At 37.2% G+C, this 19,660-nt stretch overlaps 1 protein-coding gene across 6 annotated transcripts in view; it reads right to left on the bottom strand.

Annotated features, from left to right (window-relative positions):
• The window catches only part of WDR19 (WD repeat domain 19), a 43,797-nt gene that overhangs the window by 1,579 nt on the left and 22,558 nt on the right, over positions 1 to 19,660 (bottom strand). For 5 of the 6 annotated variants that reach the window (XM_057407577.1, XM_057407576.1, XM_057407578.1 and 2 more), the window contains 15 exons: positions 18,540 to 18,597; positions 17,375 to 17,521; positions 17,178 to 17,260; positions 16,326 to 16,409; positions 15,152 to 15,298; positions 14,620 to 14,744; positions 13,087 to 13,199; positions 12,123 to 12,191; positions 11,784 to 11,861; positions 7,529 to 7,625; positions 5,272 to 5,396; positions 4,500 to 4,581; positions 3,713 to 3,863; positions 1,708 to 1,831; positions 48 to 124 (listed from right to left, as the gene is read on the bottom strand). In XM_057407577.1, coding sequence (XP_057263560.1) covers positions 48 to 124; positions 1,708 to 1,831; positions 3,713 to 3,863; positions 4,500 to 4,581; positions 5,272 to 5,396; positions 7,529 to 7,625; positions 11,784 to 11,861; positions 12,123 to 12,191; positions 13,087 to 13,199; positions 14,620 to 14,744; positions 15,152 to 15,298; positions 16,326 to 16,409; positions 17,178 to 17,260; positions 17,375 to 17,521; positions 18,540 to 18,597 — 1,560 coding nt within the window. Of the gene's footprint in view, positions 1 to 47; positions 125 to 1,707; positions 1,832 to 3,712; positions 3,864 to 4,499; positions 4,582 to 5,271; positions 5,397 to 7,528; positions 7,626 to 11,783; positions 11,862 to 12,122; positions 12,192 to 13,086; positions 13,200 to 14,619; positions 14,745 to 15,151; positions 15,299 to 16,325; positions 16,410 to 17,177; positions 17,261 to 17,374; positions 17,522 to 18,539; positions 18,598 to 19,660 lie in introns of those variants that run through there. The other variant, XR_008971971.1, reaches the window with a different exon arrangement.

The following is a 19,660-nucleotide window of genomic DNA, read 5'->3' on the forward strand; positions in this document are numbered from 1 at the left end:
ATGATCAAGCATTGAAATCCTGCAGTAGAAAAAAGATCTCAACTTACTTTTTGAATTCTGAATAGAGGGCAGGGAAGTCACAGTGCGGGCAGACTGTCCAGTCATCTTGGACCATGTGGTGACCCTGCAGGCAAAAGCCTCAAGTAATTAAAAGGCACTGGCTGGCCTACTACTTGGGCATTTAGTTTTGTACCTGTTACTGTGTAAAAGTCTCAGCAACTGAGTTCTAAATATCTTGAGGAACTTAAACCCCAAATGATGTTACTTGTGTTGGATTCCTGTGTAAAGTCTGTCATGAGAAAGCAGCTCTTGGCGAGACAGTGTTCTCATTGTAATCTGCATTCCTCTCAAAAAAAAAATAATCTTAAGAGTGTAGTGAATCACAACTTTTAAAATGATTTGTTTAGCAATTCTAGAATGTCACCTGTGCATATGTCTAGAGCTGCACAGAAAGTACTGGGATTCCTGGTGTTACACATGATGAAAGCCCTGAAGCCGTGTCACCTGAGCCCAGGAGGTCATTTTTAGTCCTGTCACAAATGTGAGCGTAGTGAGTGCCTGGTAATTGCCTCTTTAAACAGACATGATTCCTCATTTAGGGTAGGGTTTATTAATTTGCTTTTGATAGCAAGAATTCGTATGTACCTTTTCAATACTAAAACCACACAACAGCACTTTGAACTATGCATAGAGATTTATGCTCTAGTACAATACACAATGTAGACTGTTGATGCTGACTCTTATAAGGTTTTTGAAAATGCTGCGTTCCTAATGATGCTACCAGTACCTGTGATGTTAATGAGCTATAACCAAGCTGGAGCCTAAATAAATTGTGTGAAATACAGATGAATATGTACATCATTTGGCTCATAAAGCTGTGTTTAAAAGCCTTGTTTTATTTCGTGAAGAAATAAATACTTCTAAAATACACTGGTTATCTTACTCTGTTAAAACAAGAGTAACTAAAAATAGATAATTGCTCCTACTCTTTCTTTTTGTAAGATTTAATTCCTTTGTTTTAATAAAGAATGTTAACTCCAACACTGGATTCCTGCTCAAGTAAATTCTCAGTTTTTTTTCTTGTGATTCTAGCATGACACTTGAACCCAATGGAAATAGTGTTAACTATATAGTAGCTAACCTCAGCGTAGAGATTTTATACTCACGCTGGTACCAGTAGGATGCATGGCTCTTCCACGGGGAAAGGTACCCCACCCATACCTTTCCAGTATGCTTTAAAGTATCCTGAAACAAAAATACCTCATTTCTGTACGGACCAGTAGTAGGTCAGTAGCTGAACGACTTCTTAATCTTGGAAGTGCCAAAAATTCTGCTCCACTCTGGGTATTCCCCCAAACAGGTTTTGCAGTGGTTTAGTTATGGGTGTGTTTAGTTATGGGTGTGTTTTATTTATCTGAAGTCTTGGCAGCCTTGAGTTCAGGGGAGGAGAGCTGTGAGCCCTCTGCAAGCATCCTGCACATGGAAGAAGAAAGGGGAGATTCTGTCCTTGCTGTTACTGCTCTGAGCACTGGAACACGTGAGCAGAGGGCTGAGCTGGGCAGGCACCAGCAGCACAATTCTGTTTAATCACAAAACCATTATCTAGCTTGAATTTACCAGCAAGCTTTGTTCAGATGACCTTATTTTTAGAAGGAGAGAGCAGGTCTGCATTCCTGCTCACACTGCGGAGATGCAGCAGGTACTCACAGTTGCAATACAGTATGGGAGATTGTTCTTGCAGCTGGGACACAGAAGTTCACACTCTGGGAGCTGGAATGCACAGTAGGGACAGGCTGTTGTTGGCTCTTCTATTGCTGTTGTGCTTGGATGTCTAGAAGAAACATACAAAAGTGGATAAAAACGTCAAGTGCTTTGAACTTGACCAAAGATGTCTTACAATGCCTTTAAGATTTAGCAAGTGTTTTCCCTTTGAGTTAGTTGCGGAGCTGCCAGTTGCTATGTTGTATTCTACCAGGTAATTTCTTTTAACTGTCACCCAAGCTTCATTGCAGTTATGTAAATTCAAAAAATGTAACTTTCCATCTAATCTGAAACTATACAACTTTTTTTAAAGCTGTAATGGGTCACAATACTTTGAAAGTTTTTGAAACTCATGTATAAAGCTACAGTTTCTCTAAGTGTTTTTCTGTGGCAGAAATGACCACAGAGAATTGAAGTAACAAGAAATAAACAGGCATCTGGGTAGGACTAAACAGGTTGTAACACTGCCTTTTCCAGGCTTGTGTTCATCCCATGTCTCTCAGAGTGATGGTCCTGACATGACAGCACCTGGGTTAAGGAGTTGGACCCTTATTCGGATTTCATATGCGACCTTAACTTTCAGTCATTTATGTAACTTTTATAGACAAAGAGCTTGGATTCACTTTTAGCATATTTTCCAGTGAAGAGGATACTTCCTAATGTTTAGCCTAGTAACCCTGGAGAGCATTAGGTGGCTGCCTACATTGATTCTTTGTAGAAAGCCTAATTTCTCATTTTATAAGCCTGGACATACATGTTTCCCTTGCAATCTAAGGTATGAATAAACCTGTTTCATAGATTCAGAATGAGTCAACACAGCTTTTAGCACTGATGTTATTTTAGCAGCTTAACGGAATGTTCTGGAAGTCTTAACAAGGTACAAGGGAAGAACTTTGCATTAATTAAGTAGTTCAAGAGTATTAAAAGTAATAGGGTAAAGGGTTCTCACAGTACACAGCTGTGGTAACCTACTGCTGTTCTGTATACTCATAACATGCAAGTGAAAATAATGACACCACAGCTTGTAGGTAATATTCAGGCTGATGCCAGAACAACTTTGTGACAAGAATGTACAAGGGTGGGGGGAAGCCAAAGCAAGACCTGTTGGAATAAAGTTTTCATGTATAAGATGATGGGGCTCCGAACTGCTGTGGCTTAGGAAAAGGATCTTCCACTACAATATATGCTACAAAACAAAGCAAATCAAGTAGGACAAACCTAGTCATTCTGCTACTATGTAAATCCACTGGTTGTCCACATCTTAAATACAAGGTATACTGTTAGTCCTGCCTCTTACATTTTTGGAGAAGAGTTTCAGAGAAAGGCTGTAGGGATCAGTATCCATAAAGGAACAGCTGTGCAAGCTGGGACTCTTTAGGTCCTGCAAACACATGACTGATGCTAGAGGAGGAATAAGCAAAAACAGAGGTCTATAAAATCCCAAGTGACACAGAGAAGGCTAGACCTCTCCCAAGAGGAAAAGTACATGGCATTGCATTAAACTAGTCTGGGACCAGTCTTGACACAATGGAACTTCTTGTCAGGGGAGTCACCTGTTGCTGAAAATGTACATGGTTTCAAGCAGGGACCAGATAAGCTCATGGAGAGCTTAGAGAATTAATAAAAACACCCATATGGGCTCAGCATGTCCCTGACCCTCAGAAAGGTTACAGGCTAGCAGAATAAATAAGGAAAATATTACACATACTTTTACATGCTCACCTACATTTCCTTCTCTGGCAGAAAATACTGGCTAGGATCTATCAAAACAGAACTTCAGAGGATGAAGAAAACGTCAAGAATTCATCTATTTTATTTGCCTTTCCATTCATTTTTATTTTACTCGGCAGTCTAACAGAAGAGCACATACTGCTGATGCTGCAGCAGCCAAAGCTGATAAAGCCTTGATATTGTGTATGTACGTTTGAAAGTACAGCTGAACAATGCTCACCTGACCACTGCTTCAATTTTCTTTTTGTATTTAAGGTCTATTTTATTGCGATACTCAGGTCTCATCAACATAGCAGCAAAACTGAAGGCTGAGTTCTTCAGTCCTGCTCTGTGACACTCGATTACAACTGAAGTCAAAATTTGCACTACATCTGTAACAGAAACAATTATATCAAATATTTATTTACCAATATTAACACTGACAGCCTTTGAGCTAATGCAGCGAAAAAGGTGCTAATGAAAACTGACAGTATTTTTCTTCCTCATGGTATACAGTTGCACAATTTGTGCAATTCCTGTAACTATATACAAGAAAATTGTGGCTTCACCTCTCTTTGCATTCCTGAAGCTCAGCAGGGCAGCAGGCATGTTTTGATGATAACCATTTCTCCCAGATCTGTCTGCGCCATTTAAAGTCTACATTTTAGCCTACTATTTCCATGTACCCAAAAAGTATTTTCAAAAGAACACTGATTCAAATTTTGTGATGATGTCCCAAAACCAATCAGTTGGTTACATACGATCCTGACACCCTGTGTGTGTGTTTGGCTTAGGCAGCTAAGGACCACAGTTATGGTGGGCAAGGACAGATGAAACTGTTCATGAGGCAACCATCTTGGGGGCCCTCTGCCAAAGAGCTGTCCTGGGAAGGACGGCAGAGCACACTGTGCATTTGTGCTGTTGTGTGCCTTACAGGATCACAAGAGGAGAATGCCTCTTCCAATGCCATAGTTAATGAATTCTCCTGCAGAGTACGCAGCATGCCCAGCTACACTGATGGCACTTACGTGATGGGAACTTGCTGATGTTGTTGGCTACACGTATAAGCATACGTGCTCCCTTCATGTGATCACCACGTTTGATGTGGGTCTGGAATACAATAAACAGCAAATTAACTGTGGCTGTTACCGAGTCATTCCCACAGCCCACTCCTGCCATTCATCTTTCTGGGAGCTGCAAGCCCACAGCTCTTTCAAGAAACTGAGCAGAGGTGTACCATGCACTGCAGAAAGGACCAGACACACAGCAGAGAGGAAAGACACTCTTTCCTAGAACAGTCTTTCTGGCCTTCAGCCTGCCATGTGCCTGCTCTTGCCTCACTGCTGGCAGAGAGGGAGGCCAGGAGCTGGCTGCCAGCCGAACAGATATTTTGGTGGGCTACCAGAACAGATATTCAGGTTAGCTACCAGCAATACTCTGAGCACCCCCTGTTCAATTTCATTTACAGAAGAGCAATGATCTGCTTATGGATAATAATAAATAATGATAATAATATTGCACTACTAGCATGACATTTGTAAGTACAAATGCAAAAGAAATACAGGAAGTCATATGTAGTTTTTTAATTATTCAGTATTTAAGAAAAGAATATGCTAAAGAGGCAAACCCAACCATGGATTGTCCTGAAGCTTGCTGTTAACCTTCACTTGGATTCTGTGATATGCGACATTGTGATATGACAATGTGATTTACGTATACAGAGCGTCTGGAGGTACAGCTCAACAAATCAGAAACTATTTAACTTAACTTACACATAAATACAGTTTCTCAATTCTTTACCTTTGCTAACATATAGCTGTGTAGAATCATAAGGTTTGTAGCCATCTCGGAAGGGATTTTTATCTTCTGGGTCTTTAACTCTGAATACATGCTGAAAAGAACATCGTGTGCATTTCGGTAGTTTCCTTACAAAAAAACAACAATGAACAGGAAATTCAATTTTTCATAACAATTTCTTTACCAATGACACACATGGAAGCTGAACAGGAAGTTAAGTTGATTCTTTGTGCAAAACCTTTGCATAACAATTTCTTTGGAAAGCAGTTGCTTGTCACAGTATCCTGAACGGTATCAGCCAGGGAGTTAAATAAGAAAAACAATTACGCTTAGAGAATTCAGCTAAACAGTAGGAAAATACACATGTGGATGACCATTTCATATAATGAAACTTTAAAAATAGAAAAATGCATTGTTTCCACTATAAAGAGGAGAAAAGATATTTTTTGAGCATTTAGAGCTGTTACATCTTTTTGTTCTTCAGTGTCAGCTATTGAAAAGCTGTTGTTTAAATATTACTTTATTGGCTTTGGCAACTGTTTGCCTCTGCAACCAAACCAACCTAAAATCTGTCAGAGAGAGAACTAAAATGTGAATATTCATAGAACAGAATCATAGAATGGTTTGGGTTGGAAAGGATGTTAAGACGATCTAGCTCCACCTTCTCTGCCATGGTGAGTATGAATTCACAAGATTAAACTGCTTCAAGGATACTATCAAGGATTGTCCAGAAACCACACACCATCTTACTAAATTATCAGTGTTGCTGAAAACAATCTGTGATTAGTATGGTTAGGCTACTCCTGGCTCCTTGCTTGTTCTTGCTTTGTTTTGGCTTATTTTTGTTTGGGGTTTTTGTTTTCATTATTAGCCTATAAGGAGTCATACTCCTTGCAGCTGGAGGCATTCAAAGGAAATTTCAGATGCAGTTATTTCAGCAAACATTTTTCCTCTACTGGCAAACGGTTTTATTCTACAGAGTAGTTGGTTATGTGTCATTATATACAACAACTGAATCAACCTGCATGGAATCTGTGTGTAGCAGCTGACTATCAGTCCAGAATTAGTTGCTGGAAAACAACATTAATTTTGCATGCTCTGTTCCAGACTCTCAGTATAATATGAGGTCTTAAAATTGTGTGATTACATAAATCCAACTTAAACTGCACATAAAGTGTCATACTCAAAGGAAAATACCAAACAGTATGAGTTAAATATTATTTTTAAAGTGGACTTTTAAGGAAAGAACAAACTATATTGGTGTAAACTTCAGAATCAAACTCATTGACATCTCCTGAAGGAAGAGAGCAACAATTCAAAACTCTGAAACAGCTACTGCAAGACTGGTGATTTCAATGAAAAAAATATTGTGCTTATTAATTCTGGGTTGCAGAACACGTCTGTACTTAGGGAAGATGAAATACAGTGTGGGATACTCCATTTTAGATAAAATTTTTCAGATTCAGAGAAGCTGGTAAATATTTAAACCCTTGAGCATTTACATTTCCTGCTTACATAATCAGCACAAATGCATTATTCACTGCTATGAGGAATTGGAAGACCATGCCTGCCAAAGGGTTAAGAGATTCTCCATTCCCTAGCCCACTGCTGAGAAGCATTCCATAGAAGTTAATTTGCCTGGCTGCTCCCGAGGCTGCTATTTTCCCTTTACAGTTATTTTTCATAAGTTACTTGGAATGAAAAGCAAGCAGTGTTATGGCAGAGCTGTTGCCATGGCTGCAGAGGAGCACAACTAATGGAGGCAATAGCTATTTTGCTTCTAGCCCTGTCTTCTCTTATTACTTTTTTCTATTTCTAACTTCAGCTACCTATTACAGGGGAAAGCAAGGCTTAAGTAAGCGGGTATCTGATCCTTCAACAGAAACCATCTCCTGTGCACCTCTCCCACTAGAAAAAAATCACATGCAGAGACTAAAGGATCAGTATCCAAGTTGGAAATTGCATGTAGAAACTGCAGTTATAAGACCTGTGATATATAGAAAAGTGAAATTGCAAGCAATCTTAATGACTACATTTACTTGAATGTAATAAGGAATGCAGGTATTTTCAACAATTTTTTTTTCTTCTAATATTTAACATACAGGTACGACTCCCAAACTTTTCACAAAGACTACTTCAAATTAAGCTTGAATATAATTAAAACATCTTTTCTAAGTATAATCCTATTTAAATAGCAGTACCTCAAGTACTGCAAGGTGTAGTGTCAGAGATGCTGCCACATCAGAGGAAACGGACTTACCTGAACACTGCTCCTCCCTGGCAATTATTATAGCAGTTCTGGCAGCTTCCTTGTATTGCTTCAGTGCCATGTATAAGTGGAATAGGTACTTGGCATCCTTAATTAAATCATACAAAAGCAATTAATACTGATTGAATACATACTTCTTGTTCCCTTTCTTTAATTACCCCACCACCACATTCTTTAAGAAAGCAGACGGACAAGAGCTGCCTTGTTTTTTGAAGAGCTCTTTGTATGGACATGCTTTAGCTATGCTGCCTTCACCTGCAAGTCTTGGCTCTTGGTACAGTCAAACACTCATGCTGGGGACCCTGAGCGAGCTGTGGCAGTTAGTTGCCAAACTGCCAATATGGATACAAAAAGCTGCAGACCATTAGCATGTAGAGAGTTGCACAGGCAGAATCCCAACAACTTCAGACATGTAGGCATTCATGGTGTCAGAAAAGAACCAAAGGACTGTTTTTAGAACTCAAAATTTTGCTAGAAAAGTTTAAATTGTGTTCCAGATCTAGGTGCAAACACTGCGTAGTGTGAATAAGGATGACAAAATCTGGTCATTAAAAAGTATATTGTTCTGAGACCAGATGGTTAAAACATCCAAAGCAGCTAAAAATCTGAAAATTAAGGGGACAACTGGCTGATTTTAGATAATTTCTAAAGATACAGCAAAAATACAGAATTAAATCACCCTGCTTATGAGGAAGAGGAACTATTAAAAAAAGAAAAACAACCAAACCCAAAACTGGGCTAGTGTCACTAGTGTCACTATTGTATATCTTTAGCAGTGATGTCTAAAATGGGATCAATAAAAAAAGTAAAGTCTGTAGGTGATAATAATTGAATTAGTAAATCCAGGTGAAATTAAGCTGAAATACTGTATATAATGGTATGGTTCTAGCTTAAAAATATAAATCAGGAAACAAAAAAAAAAAAAAAAAAAAAAAAGGCATGGGTAGCTTTATAGACAGCTTAGCAAAAACCAAAACCAACTAATTCTGCAATATTAGTAGCAAACGCAATCATTTACCATGTGTATTCTTTGTTAAAACAGTAGAAAAATATCTTTAAAGATTTGTATTAAATGATATTGTCCTGTTTTCTGGAACACTTTGTGGATTTTGTATGCAAGTCTCAAACATGCAGCAAAAGCAGAAATATCGAAGAACAGAAATATGGAAGCTATAAAGACATTTCCGTATAAAGACAACAACTGCTAAGATTAAGACTCTACTTGAGAGCCAAGGGAAAAAAGGATGAAAAAGCCACAGAAATAAAAGCAAGAGAGAAAGACTAGCATACAGAAAGAAAAAAGGCCAATCATATTGTTCTTTTTAACTCACAATATAAAGGAAAATATTAAGTGACAAAAAAAAAAAAAAATCACTTTTAAACTGATGATGGAGCAGAATTTTAAGCAACGCATGATAAACCAAGCCAAGTGCAAGGTCCTACGCCTGGGTCAGAGCAATACCAGGCACAGCTACAGGTTGTGCAGAGAAGAGATTCAGAGCAGCCCTGTGGAGAGGGACTTGGGGGTGTTGGTTGATGAGAAAATGAACATGAGTTGGCTTCAGTGTGTGCTCGCAAGCCAGAAAGCCAACTGTATCCTGGGCTGCATCAAAAGGAGCATGACCAGCAGGCCGAAGGAGGTGATCCTGCCCCTCTACTCTGCTCTTGTGAGACCTCACTTGGAGTATTGTGTGCAGTTCTGGTGTCCTCAGCATAAAAAGGACATGGAACTGTTGGAACAAGTCCAGAGGAGGGCCATGAGGATGATCAGGGGACTGGAGCACCTCCCGTATGAAGACGGGCTGAGGAAGTTGGGGCTGTTCAGTGTGGAGAAGAGAAGGCTGCGTGGAGACCTCCTAGCAGCCTTCCAGTATCTGAAGGGGGCCTATAGGGATGCTGGAGAGGGACTCTTCATTAGAGACTGTAGTGACAGGACAAGGGGTAACGGGTTAAAACTTAAACAGGGGAAGTTTAGATTGGATATTAGGAAGAAGTTCTTTACTGTAAGTGTGGTGAGGCACTGGAATGGGTTGCCCAAGGAAATTGTGAATGCTCCATCCCTGGTGGTGTTCAAGGCCGGGCTGGACAGAGCCTTTGGTGGCATGGTTTAGTGTGAGGTATCCCTGCCCTTGGCAGGGGGGTTACAACTTGACAATCTTCAGGTCCTTTCCAATCCTAACTATTATATGATTCTATGATCAAAAAGTCAAACGTCCTGAGAACCATAACTGAACAACAGTAAAAGTTATCTGGATAATAAAGTAACCACAACTACTTACTAGTGGATATTATCTATTCACTGAAAACTGCCTTAAAAAGGAAAACTGCTATTTCTTGAGTGGGGTAAACCAAAAATTATTATGAATGGTAGGTTAGGATGTAATTCTTCATAACTTCTGACACCTGCTAATGCCCACAGCTAGCCGTTCTACTGATGACCACTTGTCCCCTTTTCTCCTGCTGCAGCAGGCTAAGGATGTTGTGCCAGCATGGACCAGTAGTCTTATATGGTATTTACCATGTCTCTAATGATATTTGACTCAGGTAATATATTTAAATGACTTACATAGAGGCCATATGTGGAAAAAATATAAAAGTAGGAGGCATTTAAGAAAATTTAGCCTCATGTTTTACTTTCATGTTCTAACATTTAAAGTCAGTTATTTTAAAAGCAAAAGTTACAGGAAGGAATTTTCAACTGACAACACATTTCCTATGGTCTTTGTATCAAGTTATTATTGCAATCTGATTGATCTTAGTATTAGACAGCCATGATTTAATTTAGTTTTGCTTTTTAAAACACCTGTACTTAGAAAATACACACACAGAAAACAGCAGAACCTTGCCAGTTAACTCCCTGACAAATTACGTTAAGACCACATGTGGCAAATTAATATTCTTTACATGTTAAATTTAATAGTTGATATAATAACATATTTAAGAAAGAGTTTGTAATTAGACAACAAAATCTTGATAAGCATAATAATTTTTGATTATGTGATACTTCATTAAATGCCACCTTATCAGATTTAAAGCAACCAGGGCGCTGTGAGCAATGGTCTGGTTTGAAGATCAGTGCTTGAAAGGACTAGCAAGTTTCTGCTGTGTGGCTATTTTAAGTTTAGTCTTACTTTCAGCTTTACAAAAATACCACCACATAAAAGCTGCTATTCTCTACAACTAACCCCATTTATTTGGTATTTTCAAAACCATCCTCCATAGCATAACAGGGATAAAGATAGATTGTTTCTTAAATAGATTTTTAAAACAACTATGTATGATTTGATAAAGTAAAATTTTGTTACTCACTGAGAGAGACTATGGCAGATTGGGTTAAAGCATTCAGAAGAACAAGAGAGAGCTTTTAAACAAGGAAAGGAAAGCTCTACATTGAAGTTCAAAACAATGTTAAATATGGCAATTACAGCATTCACAAAATTCCCGTTTTCTAAAATCTTTAGAGCCTCTTCACTATGGGCATCAACTTGTAGCTCACTTTCCATATCCAGTCTTTTGCACTTCTTTCAACTAAATGGTGAGGCTGCTGCTCTTAGAAATGAGATCGGATGCTACAGTTTTGGTTCACCCAACTTTCAGCATAAGTGAGAAATTGCTTTAGCTTACACAGATTTTTCATTCAATGCCTCCAACAGCTGCATTCTCTACTGGTCTCTTGCACTTGAATTTTATTTGTTCCACTACCTTCTGCTTCCCTTATAATTTTATTAATGTTTGCATTTCAAATTACAGGTAAATAATAAGAGGTAAGTAATAGAGTTGTTTCAGGTTTTTTAATTGTATAAAAGCAAAGCCGGCTTGGCCATCAGCTGTCCAAATGTCTGTAAAAGTCTAAAATATCAAACCCTCAATCTCTAGGCACCATGTGAAGAGGAAAGAGCCTGAATTTCTAATCTCCCAAGAGAATCATAGCCAACAGTTATACTAGGGGTGAAATAAACTTACTGCACCAAGACCGTATCATCTTCATCATTACCAAATCTCACTCACCTCAGTAAGGCAGAACTTCCTCTTCCATACATAACATTTTGTACCGGACTGCATTTACTGTGAGTCTGTATGAGACCTTAGATTCGTTGACTAAAGAATTGTAGACTGCAATGTCTGCACCCAAGGTCTGGCTTTCACAGCAGAAAACCATGGGTGCAGCGCCACTTAGCTCACATTCAAGCTCTGCTGAAAGAAGCAGTAAAATGTTGACACAATAGCAGTGATAAAAATACAATACCTTGGGCATGCCATCACTCTCTCCCATAAGATAGTCTATCAGCTGATTTGTTAGGGCTTCATCTTTTGCCAGTCCCACCTATTAAATAAAGATAGAAGAAATTATGATATGAAAGAGAAAGGAAAAATATGGAGATTTCCATAAAAACATTGTTATTTTTTTTTAGTTCTGTGCGTTAAAATCAGATGATTACTTGGTTCATCACCTTTGACAGGCAGTAGTTCACATTTATTTTCTAACATGTTATGTCAGGGAATTTTAGATGCCTGGGAACTGTCACATACTGAAGGTAAACTTCCTGAGAAAATAAAGAAATTTTTGTTTATCCAAATTACTTACTGTTTCAATTGCCATTTCTATAGCCAAGTTATCTTCTGTGCCTGGACTTTTCATAAAGTGTTTTAATGCCTAAAACAATACAGAAGAAAAGTTAAAACTCAAACACATGAGATGAACATTTTCCTATTTTTTTATCAAGTTATTTCTCTCTGCATTTTGACATTCAAATCACATGCTGAATGCTTGTCTTAACGGTATTTTACAGCCATATAGATAACCGTACACATTATAGAGGTAGGAGCTGCTCTTCCAGATACTCCTGCAAGAAATAAGAGTTGAGTCTTTGCCAAATTCTGGTGTATACCTTCATCTAACTGTGAAAGATGTTTGCAGCAATAGGGTGAGAAAAATGAATGACTAATCTGCTACTGGATCCTCCCCTACCTCCCAGCTGAAGGAGTGGTCAACTACAATGGCTGCAATTTGCAAAAATCAGTAATATTTTTTTGGTATGTGTTCAGTATACAGAAGTCAAAATTATAATAAGCATCAGCTCACCAATGTATAACTGACCAAAAAGGAGCGTGTCAACTGACATACTTCAGCTAATGTATTTTGTGTCTTGAAAAATTAAAAAAGCTTTAAGTTAGGGTATGCTACAGTATTAAATCAATAAGCCAGACACCAAGTCATCATCACTGATCAAGCTAGCACGATACAAATAAGTTCTTCTTCTGTGTTCATGACATTTAGAGATTCATTGAGAAGAGTATATCACTGATCCACATGGAGCCTCTGCTGCAGTTAAAAAGTGACCCATATGCAGTGTGTAATTCACAGCACATAAATGTAGATAGCTGTAAACATAAGTAGTTTAATTATGTTTTTTACACTTTTAAATACCAGTATTTCATCAGTTAAGGCAGCTGAAGTCTACTATGAACTTCCCTGATTTTGAAGCACTGTATTTTGAAGAGTTTCTATGAACATTTAACTATCACTGGTTTACCCTTTAAGTACTGACCCTTCCATATTGACCACACAGCAAGAAAAACTTTCCCGCCTGAAAATGTTTCTTTTCTTCTTCAAAATAGAGTGCGATGCTCTGATAATCTTCATTGGTAGCGCTTTCCGAACCTGCAACAGATAGACAGCAATGACAGCAGTGTTCTCAGTAAGATAAAAGCCCTACTGAAGAAGCAAGATCTTAGTCTAAATTTTGTTTTCCTACTGATATTCAAAGAAAACCAAAGCCAGCTAGACTCAAATTATGTCTACATTTTTTCCCTATTTAATCAGATTAAATGTCAGACATTAGGAGCTAATAGTGGAGTGAAATACTTGTTTCCATAGGTTTTCTGTTTTTTTAACAGACACAGTAAAATTACATTACTATAGCCTACTAACGAATTTTTCCATCATGTCTTGGCAAAAATAAAACAGCGCAAGTGATTATGAGATTATCACCTAATTATTTCTCAGAGTTTAAGAATATGCAAGTATGTATTGCACAAAGCAAGCCTATGAGGATCAGTGTGACCATGTGGTAGCAGGGAACACAACATCTTCTAACCAAAGCTTGATTTTACTGTGTGAATCTAAACCAAAGACAGCCACCAGTCCAAAGTAAGTTTTCAGCTATTTTTCCATCCACTTAGATTACAATTAGAGACACTGTATTTTGGATAGGAGAAAAGGAAAAAAGCATAAGGAGCAGCAGAACAATAGTGGCTACCTTGACAAGCAGCTGCCACAATGCATCACTAAGCTAGCTGCTGCCAAGTTTTTAAAACCTTTGTAACAAGTATGTTTTTTAAAGGAAGAGATTACTTGAAAATATGAGAGAATTTGGTAGATATGCATGTGGAACTCTTTGCAAAGAATGGTGCCTGACACAGGTGAAAAATTACTACATTTATTGCAAGTCGAGAAGCTGGCCACTGACTCAGACTAAAGTCAAAAACAGAACTGCACTAGCTACTAACAAGGAGAAAAATAACTGTTACAGCTGAACCCAGGACATGGGCTGACATGTAAGTCAGCTTCTCAGTCAGGTCTCCTTTTTGTCTCCCACTGAGACAAGAGGGGGTTACAAAGGGCCTTAAAGAAAAAAAAAAAAAAAGAAAAAAATGCAAGTGCTATACATATTTAAGGAAAGAGCTGGAAGTATGGGAAAAAGGATAAAAATCAAGAACTGTCCCAGTAAAAGTGTTAGTTTTGGAAAAGCGGTACTACATATATCAAGGTCAAAGAAAGGGATCCCTCAATGAACACAAGCAGCACAGTCTAGACAAATACTTTATCTCTATGGATAAACAGAAAAATCTTCAGCACAGACAAAATCTGAAAACAACCTAGACTGAAGACCAAGGGAGATACCTCAGCTGAAAGCAAAGCCTAGCTTGTAGGCCTGAATCAGACACAGATTTGCCAAAAATGTCCATGGTGACTGGAAATGGAAAGCCTGGGAAACAAAACGTCACACCCCTTGTCTTATGATTTGAAATCAGTTTAAACCAATTAAAAGAACAGCAAACTATTAACTTGAAATACTCACTGATGATATCAGCATAAATCTCCATCTTATTGTGCTGTTGAGCTAATGTGAAAGCTTCATTATTGCACTTGGACATGACTAGGAACTGGATGGCAGAACCATAGTCACCAAGCTGGAGGAAGAATCTAAGAAGAATGAACAAATTAATGCCTTAATACTAATGAGCATAATGACTACATTAAATGTTTTAGAAATATAGTATATTTTGTGGCACACCAATATGATATTTATATCTTGATTATTTTAAACAGATTACTAAAATTAACAGCATAAATAATACAGTATGACAACTTTCATTATCGTTTAAACTTCAGGTTAATACAGTTTTAATCAGAAAGTTAAAAAGAAGGAAAAAAAAATAATCAGCACCTGCTCAGCTGTCCAGATTTTACAGAACTCAAATCAATAAACTGAAATATAGTCATTGGCCAAGTACCAATAACTAGAGTCTGGTATGTCAGCAAGCCTCAGCAGCTTCCAATAGGTATGGTCTCTTCCACCATTTTTTTAGCCTGCAGTGTATGACTGTTACCTGGCCACCATCTTTGCTCCATCAAGAGACTGTGTTTCTCTCACAATATTAACAGCCTTCTCAGGATTATTGAGGTGATCCAAATATAGTCGAATTACACTATCCCATTGTTTTGCATGCTCATAAGCTATCACAGCTTCGTTGTACCTGTAAAATGATGGTTCCACATCAGTTTTTCTAACTTTTAAATAACTCCTTACAATAAGGTGTGAAAGAAAGTATTTTGCTGCTGAGAGGTTATTCTGTGACACCTTCCTTTCAGTTTGCATATAATAACCTTGTTCTGCAATTACTATGCTTTTTTTTGGCTCTATTTAATTTTTTCTTGGAAGAATGAAATCAGAGAAATCTCTACCACGATACTATTTTTGACCTACTTTGCTAGCATCTCTTTTGGTATATCTTAAAAGCAGTTCATCTGTTCCATTAGTTCTGTATGAAATCACTTCGGAGTGAGAAAATTATAAAAAACAGACGATAGCTAGTTGTACAATGTAAAAAACGAGATTTCTGTTCTGTAAACAAGATCAAGAGATTTCTCATTCTCACACTACACAACTGACACAAATAGTATTTTCTAGTCTCATCAATGCAGACATTTAGCTTTGGTCCTGTTTATAAAGTATCATTATTCTGAAGCACATTTACTGATGGGTAAAGACAAGTAGAACCTACATTCTGTGATTACATATAACCTATTTTGGGCTTTCATTTCAGCCAATAATTTCACATTATTCAATATTTTGCAAGTGCAGACATTAAGTAATTTGGTTCTAGAATGAAAAAAATTCTTTCACAACTATTCCCTTTGAATGTCATTTAAAAATCACAGGTGAGGAGTCATTAGAAACAAAGCAAACTCTTCAATACTTTGCTAAGTGGAATTCAATACACAGTGTATTTTAATGATTTTGGTAAAAAATATTAATACTTAGACAGGAAAACAGTAAATTAGAAACACATCTTTGATACTAATGAAAGGTCCTTAGATTACATTTAAAATCCTTACATGACACCTTAAGTTTATGTATTTCAGAATGCATTTTCACAAGGCTGTTTTATGCAAAATTTAAAGCCTGTCTTTAAGTTTGTTTTTTAAAAGGGTAATATCTAATAACATCGATAATGACAACAAACAATAACTTTCATAAAAAACATAAGGATTAAAACTCACCTGCCATCTGCTTCCTTGGCCTTTGCATATTGTAGGTGAATCTTTGGAGATGAAACATGAGGAAGAAGTTCACCAACCTTTGCCCTAGAAAGACAATTGTTATTTAATAAATATATCTGGTTTCAAATTTTTTCCAGTAAAACAGGCATATTTATACCAACACTAAAAGAAGGCTAAAAAAGAACTAAGTGCATGTAATGTATAAGCTTTGAAGGCACTTTAATAGTCTCAAAAAGCTGCACTTTATAGATAAAAGAACTGGAAACTACAGACTGCTTTATGAAGGTACAGGCTTAACGAAGGACAGTATCTTCTCATTAAATTTGAGATGTATAAGTGCCAGACCAACCATTTTTACATCCAATATTCTCTACTTAATCTACAGTAGAACAAGCAGCACTGTATTAAAACTGTAATCTGAAAGAATGTGAAGAGAACAGAATGCCAACAGTACAGGTGCAGCTGTGAATACTTCTTGATTGTGTACTTAAGGCAATGTATTTTATAACTGAAGGAATTTGATGAACTAAATAGTAACTACACAAATAAAATTACTGAATTCAGTGCACGTGTGTGCATGTGCACACGCACATTAAGTATTTGAAATTGCAGGTAACTAAACATAACGGAAAAAAGAAAAAAGGAAGACTATCTCCCATTTACAATAAGACTATTTAAAACAACAGAAGCTTCTGAGAGAACACTGTTCTTGTTTCAGCTTGGGTGAAGGAACAATAAAATCAATGAAACATACTCAATGAGACAGTTGTGCTATTCAGAGAATCCTTCCTTTCCAAAAAGTACCATAGCAAGTTCTTTGAAATACACCACTTCCCTGAAAACAGCACTTACCAGTTTTTACATCGGATGTACACTGATGCTGCCTTGTCATAATACTGTCCCTTTTCATAGAGCTGAGCAGCTTCTGAAAATTGCTACAATATTGGAAATCATTAAAACATCATTTCTAAATTAAAATAAAAAAAATTCAACAAATAGCTTAATGATTTCACTTATTCAGGTTTAGCTTTATTAACTCTTTTGAATACCTTCATATTCTCCAGAATAGCTCCACAGTCTCTCTTTAGCAACCTACTGGAATGTTTAATGGCCTGGTTTACCCCTCGACGGATATCTCCGACTCGAATAGACATTTGAGCCACCCCAGCAAGGCAAGCTTCATCATGATCCTGGTACTGGCAATCAAATGAAAAGCAGTAACTATACATTATACATTAGAAATACCAGGTCACAAAAGCCACAGTAACCAAGCACTGAAGCAAATTATCAAAACATTACACAGACTTCACAAAGTCAATTTTTGTCTCAAAATTCTTGCCTAGCTACAGCTGTCACTTAGAACTCAGCTTAGTTCTTTTCTTAAGCTTTAATTTTTACATTTTTCTTACAAGATCTGTCCAGACCAAGCACACATACGCTTTACAGACAGCTCAGTACTACTCTCATTTTTCCTCTAAAACCAACAGGAGAGAAAAAAGAAACTACAAGCAGGATATTTCCTTTAATCTTTTTTTGTAAGTGGTAAGGCCACTGATGCTTCTTAAGGCCAAATGGCTTGATTTCAGAAATGTTGCTATTTCTCTGATTATGTTCCCTAATTATCATTTAAGTCGCTGAATAGACATTATGCAAATATTATCATAGAATTATAGAATGGTATGGGTTGGAAGGGACCTTAAAGCTCATCTAGTTCCTGCCCCTCTGCCATGGGCAGGGACACCTTCCACTAGACTAGGTTGCACAAAGCCCTATCCATATTATTATGTTAGGGGAAATAATGCCAGAATAAGGAAGGATCTACTGAATACAACGTTAATCTTCTAACACAATCCTTGCTTGTCTTTATACAGATAACAATTCAATAAAGAATAACAGAAAGAATTATTAGGACCTTTGTTATAACAATGAAAACCCAAGCAGTATTTTCTGACATTTGCATGTCTATTATGAAACTGCTCAAATTATAAAACCTAAATCTAGTTATGCCATGTTAATATAATGTCAATAATGCTTTACACCTAGAGAAAGCATCATTCTGTGTATTAAAAATAAGTGTGAAGACTACTATCCCAAATGAAACACTCATACAGACTTAGAGTGGAATAAAAAAGCCCACCTGAATTCAAGTGAGTCTGAAACATGACAATGTGTAGTATGATAATACAAATGCTATCATTAGTAAAATGGAATTACCTTATTATTTCCTGTGATTCCCTTCTCATAGTGTGACAGAGCATTACTATAATCACCCCTAAAAGAAAACTGGAAGTTATACAGAGAATAGTTTTACTAGAAAGAGATGGTTACCTTCCTACCATACAGATTATACATGTATCTGTCCTGCTTTAGACATAATGACCGTACAAGAATGTGAAGTATGCAAAAGATGGACAGTTACTCATGGCACTTTCTTAGCACTTTATCAAGCTATTAGCCAAAGATGTAGTCTGTCTCTTAGTCTGTCTCTCAATTTCATTATAGTGAGACCAATAAATCTCCCTTGAAAGACAGGAAAATAACCTATCTGCACAATACACCTCAGTAATCTCATCCCTACTTCCTTATTTTTCTGTGAGATAAATGAAACTAACCTTCTAGAATTATTCTTGAATTTTTACAACATAAAAATGAAGGCAGTTTTTTTCCTCAAATACATTCAGAACTCAAGTTACAGATGGTTGCATTGCTTCATATGCCTCTGTTCCTTCCTTTCTGTGACCAACAACTGTCCTCTCTCAGTGCCAGGGAGACAGAGTTGTCTAACAACTCTATTAACAGATGAGTTTTTCCTCTTGGTTTAGACATTTAAACCAGATTTCATCTGGGAAGAATTGCCTAGAAAATCTTTCTAAAATCATGGCAACTGGTTAAAACCTTCTCTCTTTCAGGGACTGACAGCCTTGAAATCTGACACTCACCTACCTATAATATGTAAGAAAATGAAGGCTAATGGGTATTTAATGAAAGAAAGGCAAAAGGCAAGGCTTTTGTCCAATGTAAGAAGTGTTAAATGGTGTGAATTTTATTTTCCACCAACTTGCTTGCAAGAAAGTATTTAGTCAGTAGATGATCATATTATATAGTGCATCTTCCAGCTGCAAAGAAGCCAGGTATAGTGAAATTAATCAAAAGTAACTATTATTTGCTAGCATATGTCTCTAGCATGAGGTATTCCTTATAAAACTACTCTTCTTTATACTATAGCTGCAAGACCTCACAGAATCCTCTCTCAGCAATGTAGTTAGCTGATGTATCTGACAATCACAGATTCACAGAATCTCACAGAATCACAGAATAATTAGGGTTGGAAAGAA

This window comes from Pezoporus wallicus, unplaced genomic scaffold (assembly GCF_028554395.1).
Source record: "Pezoporus wallicus isolate ANWC-B61680 ecotype Strahan unplaced genomic scaffold, APGP_CSIRO_Pwel_v1 contig_2492, whole genome shotgun sequence".
NCBI classification, from domain to species: domain Eukaryota; kingdom Metazoa; phylum Chordata; class Aves; order Psittaciformes; family Psittacidae; genus Pezoporus; species Pezoporus wallicus.